Source organism: Cryptomeria japonica, chromosome 7, assembly GCF_030272615.1.
Source record: "Cryptomeria japonica chromosome 7, Sugi_1.0, whole genome shotgun sequence".
Lineage (NCBI taxonomy): Eukaryota > Viridiplantae > Streptophyta > Pinopsida > Cupressales > Cupressaceae > Cryptomeria > Cryptomeria japonica.
Window position 1 is genome coordinate 341,230,926 of NC_081411.1, and position 7,755 is coordinate 341,238,680.

The 7,755-nt window shown below is 37.6% G+C and overlaps 1 protein-coding gene across 1 annotated transcript; it reads right to left on the bottom strand.

The window, feature by feature from the left end:
• Positions 1–294: 294 nt before the first annotated feature.
• LOC131028748 (uncharacterized) lies at positions 295–897 on the bottom strand. The gene has a single exon (XM_057959086.1). It carries the CDS (start codon positions 895–897, stop codon positions 295–297), a length of 603 nt encoding a protein of 200 aa, XP_057815069.1.
• Between the last annotated feature and the right edge of the window lie 6,858 nt (positions 898–7,755).

Below are 7,755 nucleotides of genomic sequence, written 5' to 3' on the forward strand. Positions count from 1 at the left end.
CTTCTAAAATTTCTTGAACTCTTTGGTTTGTAGTTTTTTTCATCTTCTCTTTACCAAAGGCTTTCATATTTTGCTTCTCATCTTCATCCTTCTCTACATAAGGACAATTAGATGCAAAGTGTCCAATCTTGCCACAATTGAAACATTTGAAAGGAATCTTACCTTTGTATTTTCTGATCCTTTCTTGAGCTTCCTTATAAAATTTTCTAGAACAACATCAAAATCATCTTCATCATGAGCAACTTCTTCTTTTCCTTTCTTGGTTATATTGAATGTCGCCTCTCTCTTTGATGATTAACTACTAATTGTTCTCATCTCATAAGCTGATAGAGAGCCAAATAAATCATCCATAGAGAATGTTGATAGATCCTTGGCTTCTTCAATGGTTGAAACTTTCGTGTCATACTTTGGAGTGATAGATCTAAGAACCTTTTTAACAATGACTTCATCTGCAAGATATTCTCGAAGTCCTCTTACATGATTAACCATTTCATCTACCCTTTGCAGATAATCAACAATATTCTTTTCTTTCATTTTGAGGCTCTCCAATTGTGCTCTTAAGTTTTGCAGCTTTGCTTCCTTGACTTTGGCATCTCCCTCATATATTCTTTGCAGCTTGTCCCATGTTTCTTTAGAAGACTTGCATTGCATAACCTTCACAAATTCAGTGTCAGATAAACCGCTAAGAGTTGCAGGTTTTTCTTTGACATTATTCTCATATTCTTTCTTAGTATTAAGATCAGTAGGAGTGGATGGAACTGTATATCCATTCTTTATTGACATCCAAACATCATACCCAATGGAAGATAGGTATGTCTCCATTCTCCTACTCCAAAAGGCATAGTTTGTGCCATCAAACACAGGAACCTTGACAGAGGTGGAATCATTTCTGGCCATAGTGATCATAAGATAGGATCTACCCAAGCTAGAGAAAGATTTTACTCGAAGGGAACCTTGCTCTGATACCAATTGATGAATGCAAGTGATCACTAAGAGGGGGGTGAATCATTGATATTCAAAACCTTTTTAAACCAAAAGTGTGCAAATGCTAAAGATACTGATGAGATAGAAACACACACACAAAGCAAACCACAAGACATAATATATACGAGGAAAACCCAATATGAGACAAATCTTATTGAGAATAGTTGTTGGAGTCTACTACTCCAATCGTACCTCACAATAAAGTCTCTAATTACAATATTTTTAGGGTACCAACCCAAGGAGCACCAACCCCTTCTTTGAGCACCCACTCAGAGAATTACAATCTTATTAGATCAAAACAATAGAATGAACTCCCTTGTTACAAATGTGTTTTGTAACACTTACAGATTCTTTCTACCTTTAGACTTTTGTCCTTCCTCTACTGAAAACCCTGTCTCTATTAAATGCTTTGTTTTCTATTCTTTCTCACTTTTACTATTTTTCTAAACTTTTTATTTTGTTCTGTGAGAATTTGCCAAGATCTAGAGGCAATGGAAAGCACAAATAAGAGAGAACAAAATAGATGATAGGAATAAACTGTATTCTATCAAGATGCAAAATATGATCAACTGGATCATTACAAGATGTTCAATGATTGTTCGTTGTCCGTACAAACAATGTGGATGAGCCTGCTTATATAGGCAAGGCTAGAGATATGTGAGCAGACAAACATGACATGTGGCTCAATAAGAAACAAGGGTAGGTAGGAAATAGGTGTGGGGAGGTAGGAGAAATAATATAATATTCCACATGAGGTGGAATGTAACAACAAGATAAGATCAACACCATAAAAGGTGGAAATTCTCCTACACACACTATCCCAATGTGACACAAACATCCAAGTGTCTCATACCCAAACTACTATTAAATGCATGCACCTAACTAAACTTAAGTAAGATGTAACAATATCCATGATGAATAATTATTTACACCAATACCTCCCCTTAAGTGCAACTTAGGGGAATGCACTAAAGTCTACAATGCAACTAAGCAATGCAAGATGGAACCCGACTACGAGGCCATGTTAGGTACCCTTGTACAAATGCAAATGCAATCTCCCGTAAATAAAGAAAGAGAGAAAAACCCTCCCCCAAAAGAGAGATGATGAAAGCACACAATGCTCTCAATGATGAATGAGAAGAACAAAATATGTCCCCCCCATAAGAAAGAAGAAGAGACCATGAAGCCCCCCCTCAATGTCGAATCTCCTGCAAGGATGGTCCAATGATGTTGACAAAAATACCTCCCCAAAAGGAAGAAAGAGAGCCAATGTTGCACCAAAAATTTCAAAGTGTGACAAAACCAGGTACCAAGTCGATGATGATGAATCACTCGCTGCAAAAAAATGAAGATGAGGCATGGAGACAACCTTCTTTGAGCATCATACTCGTAAATGACATAAATACTGGTACAATCTAAGTCTCACGGGAGCCATGCAAAAATGTGTACAATCTAAGTCTCAACTAGAGCCATGCACCAAGTCTCACAAGATATTCCTAATCTATGTGTACAAGAGGATTACATCAAATAGTCAATAATGACAAGATACTAAGAGGTGTGGCACTTTATGATAGTGCGAGTACAACATTGCTCATGCAAGAGCATACACCATGATAAAATATTCAAATATGGAAACATGAAAATGATGCCATCAACAAAGAAGCCCTGTAGAATACTACAGATGAAGATGCCTCCGAATGGAATTTCACCAAGAGATATAAATGAACAACTGACCCCCCACAAAAAGATCATGTTGGCACTTGCAAATAATGACAAAGTGGACTTCTAATTTCAATGATTACTGATGCCCTCCTAAATGGCACAAGGTTAGCAAATGATAAATAACACAAAAGACACGAAACCGTTAGTGTTAGTCAATAAAAAACTAATCTAAAAAGGCATACCAAGAGAGACACTAAAAACATGCAAGCATATTTAACTATCAAAGCAAACATGATGAGGCATCTCCAAATATCTCCTAACATGCTCTTAGTTTCTTCCTCCCTTGTTCCTCTCCTCTGCAAGTTCCAAAATAGTGTAGCCTCAGCAGCTTTTTGCACTATGGATGCTTATGGAGGATTGAGATTATAGTATAGCTCTAAATGTGAAATGAAAAGCTAAATACTATGCTATTGATGCTAAAAATGATTTATTTTATCCAAAATAACAAGATATTAGATTGCTTATGCTAAAATGTTCTCTTAAAATGCCTATAGCTTAAATGCATACAAGTTTTCAGGATCTGGATTATGAAGAAATGAGCTCTATTTATAGGGAAAATGGAGCAATGGATGGTTGAGATTGAGTAATCTCAACAAGGGTCAGGATTGAATGATTTCAAATCCATGTGAGGGCTTTCAACTCAATCCCAGGATGACAAGTGTCAATGTGAGATAGGTTGAGAGGAGAGGGAATAAGCATTAAATGTCTGATATGACTTTGGGAGTTAAAGTCAAGGTTGGTTGAATGAATAAACTCTTTATTCAAAGAATAAAGCTTTTATCCAATGGATAAACTCTTGTGCAAATGTGAAATGGATGAATATGGTCAAAACAATAAATGTTTGGCGGGACAAGTTTGAAATAACCATAAATGGTTATGTAAGAGCCATAAATGGTCATGTAAGAGCTATTAGTGGTCTTTGGAAGACTTTGGGGGTTAATTTGTTGAGCACACAAAGCATTAAATGCTTTTCAAAGACTTTGGAGTCTTTGAGAAGTGACTCCATTTTGCTTAGGAATGTGACAATAATTAGGGGATGGATTAGGCTAATTAGGAAGGGGTTAGAAGAATCTGAAGGGGGTTAGATTTTGCAAGTGGATTTGGTGGGTGAGGGAATATAGGATTTTATTAAAATAAAAATTCATTTATTTCAATAAATGTGTGCAAGTTGCATTTGTAGGAAAATGCAAGTGGGGGGGATAATGATTTAAATAAATGTTTTATTTAATTTATTTAAAAGAGGAAAAAGGGGATTTAATTAAATAAATAGATTTTATTTATTTAATTGATTTGAATTTGATTTAATAAATTAATTAAAATAAATTGAATAATTTATTTAATTAATAGAAGAATGTTTGGGGATGAATTAATTAAATATTAATTTAATTAACTGATGGCTAGTGGATTTTTGATCAAATAAATAGCGTTTATTTATTTAATTAAGCTGGACAGATTTGTGTGACTACATTTGCCCCTCTTTGAGACAGTGCAGTTTATCGCGTCATTTCAAAGAAAGAAAAACTGGTGTGAAGAAATGCCCCATAAAATGTAAATTTAATGGGTGGTATGCCCCCTCGAGAGATGGGCTGAATTTTTTTGAAAAATCGGGCGATCTCTCGAAAAAGAATGAAAATTGGCAGGGTTTTAGAAGAGAAGAAGTTAGAACTAATGATGAAAGAATGGGTGAAAATGGAGTGAATATGAAGAAACAACAAGCCAGCGAGTACCCTGAGGTCATGCAAGAGATACATAGCAGATGTAGTGTGGGGTTTGGATTGATGCCATACAATTGATCAAAATTGGTTGGACAATCTGGTGCAATCGGTTTAATTGCCCCGGTCAAGTCAAAGCGTGACAGTTGATGTCAGTTGGTCGCTTGGACATGATAAAGTCTGAGTAAGTGAATCAAAGTGACTTGATGTGACTTAGACAATTGATGTAATTGCCCGATGAAGTCAAGGTATATGAAGCAAAATACTCGTTGAGACGTAGACAATTGATGTAATTGTCCGATGTGATTGTGTTTGATTGGTTGATCAATTGATAGTGTGTGTGTGTGTGTGATGGATGGTTGTGGGGAATCATGGCAGCCCCGTTGAGACTAGGTCATTATGATAAATGCCTGATGTAGTCTAGGATTACCATAATCGATTACCTGTTGAGACCCAAAGATTCTTGATCAGAGTATCTGTTGATAGTCTAGGTGTGTGAGAGTCGAGGTACCTGTGCAGAGAGAGTAACTTGCTTGGCTTATTGGATGACTTAGCATAGGAAACACAATCCCTCCTATTTAGCTATTTAGAGATGGATGGTGATGAATGTGGCTTGATTGGGTTGATTGAGAAACGATGTAGGGTATGTGATGCTGATTATCGAGATGGGGAGGGTGAGGGGGGGGGGGGTTCGATGTTAGATAGAAGAAATGGAGAACCTATGACTCATTCCTATGGAAGAAGAGGAAAATAGAGTATGCATTATTATGACTATGTATGCATGATATGCAGCTATTATGAATGTATGGATGGGTGGAATGCAACGAAATGCAATATATACTGATGAGATGAGATGACGATCCATAGTGCTCTATTTTCATCATTGAGCTTTAAAATGTTGGAAGAGAATACAAGCATCTTGACATAATGATTCAAGATGACCTGAGTATTCCTTACATGGATTTTAATATAGCAAGTTAATACAAGCAACTTGATATAATGGATCAAGTTGACCAGAGTATTGCTTGCGGAACAGACAAGGATTATCGCCGTTCATGCATGACTTGGATCGTCCTCCTTGATCTTAGGCTGATCATATCCTGAGACAAGTGCATACCGTACTAAGAGATAAAACCTTTATCCAATTTGGATGAGGAGGAACCAAAGAATGAGCATTGTACCTGCAAACAAACAGTATATACATAAAGAATAAAGAATATGGATCCTTGGTAATGGTTCATGCCCATATGGTCGAGGTATACGCTGTAGTCAGCAAGCCGTAGTGATCTATGACTGTATTTTTGCATATGATCACGTAGCTAAGTGAACTTCCCACGTAGACACCATTAGTACATGCCTCAGTACTTCATCGGAAATAATGCACAAACGATACCAAACAATGCTGAAAGATCCCGATACAGATAAACGAATGATTATACTCACAAACCAACCAAGTATTTGATAGCTTAACCTAATTTTCTTGTCAAAGAAAATGTCACTTTTGTCTTTGTTTTGGTAAGGAAGGATGCATCCTTGTTGAAGACACTTTTTGAGTGTTGATGTGGATTGTGTGGTTGATTGGTAAATGGTCATTGTGTGAGTATTTTGTCAATGTTTGTTTTGGTACCTGCATGGATGGGTATGTACAAGATGTTGTCATGTTTTTGTGTGATTTTTCAATGGTTTTGTCGATGTTTTGGGATTTTGTGATACATTTTTGAATGTTTTGGGTTTTTGTGAGACATTTTTTTGAATGTTTTTGGATTTTGTGAGACATTTTTGAATGTTTTGGATTTTGTGAGACATTTTTGAATGTTTTGGATTTTTGATGATTGCTTGAATGAAGAAATTTAATGAATCATAAGACAATATAGAATCCACTTCCATCAATAGGTTAAGGGCATTGCCCCCGGTTTTAGACATGACTATGAAAAAGCGGGATTGCCAGACACATGGAGTATTTTCTTAATTGCAGATGAATAACAAGCCATGGTTTTTGGACGGATGGATGTATGTATGAAGTAGATGTGATCGCAACAAGTTTGAAAGACAATGGAGCCATAGCCTTTACGAGTGGCTCCTGTTTGCCAGGTTTTCACCATTGTACTTACCCAAGGTGCCACCAGAGTGGTTGTTCACCGTTTGGATGCATGATTCTTCTTTACTCTGTTGAATGTTTTTGTATTTTCTTCAGGACATTTTTCTGAATGTTTTTGGTATTTTCTGGTATGCAGGGGAGCCTGATGCTCTGTACACCTTAGGTATAAAACCGTTTTAGGTTCATGCTGTTGATTGGATTTGCAACTGGTTCTCCTTCTGATGTAGCCAATTGATATGCCCCAGACCCAAAGACAGCAGTGACAACATATGGGCCGAGCCAGTTTGATTCAAACTTGCCTGGATGTTCTCTGTTTGGTTGATTGCGAGGATTCTCTCGTAGAACAAGATCACCTACCTAAAATGTACGAGGTCTAACTCGGTGATTGTAGCTTCTGCTCATGCGCTGCTGATAGGCTTTGAGATGGTTGTATGCAGCTTGTCGCTTCTCATCTAGTGACTCTAAGTCCTGAAGACGGGATACTCTGTATGCTTCATCATCTATCAGATTATGCAAGGAAACCCGTAATGATGGTATCTCAACCTCAATAGGCAAGATGGCTTCTGCACCATAGACCAATGAATAAGGAGTTGCACCTGTAGGGTTTCGAATGCTAGTTCAATATGCCCATAGTGCTGGATTTAGTTGAACATGCCAATCACGGCCGACATCATTGACTGTCTTCTTTAGAATTCTCAATATGTTTTTATTGGATTCTTCGGCCTGACCATTGCCTTGTGGGTAGTAGGGAGTGGAAAAGCGGTGTTGGATGTGAAATTTCTCACAAAGTTCGCGGACATCCTGATTTTTGAAAGGAAGACTGTTATCTGTGATGATGGACATGGGCACACCATACCGGCAGATGATGTAGTTGAGGATGAATGAGGTGATCTGCTTGCCGGTGACTTGGGTAAGTGGAACAACTTCGATCCACTTTGTGAAATATTCGGTGGCGGTGATAATGAATTTATGGCCATTGGATGAAGATGGATGAATCTTACCCACAAGGTCGAGGCCCCATTGACAAAAAGGCCATGGTGTTGTGATTGGTTGTAGTTCCTGAGCTGGTGCATGTATTAGGTCACCATGAACTTGACATTTCTTGCATTTTCTGACAAAGTAGTAGGAATCCTTTTCCATAGATGGCCAATAGTATCCATTGCGCAGGAGTTTCTTAGCTAGTGACGGACCACTTGAGTGAGTCTCGCAAATTTCGTCATGTACCTCTTCCAAAGCCTT

Bases quoted from the DNA above. Each gene is read 5' to 3' on its own strand.
- LOC131028748 (XM_057959086.1), bottom strand. From the start codon at position 897: ATGGCCAGAAATGATTCCACCTCTGTCAAGGTTCCTGTGTTTGATGGC.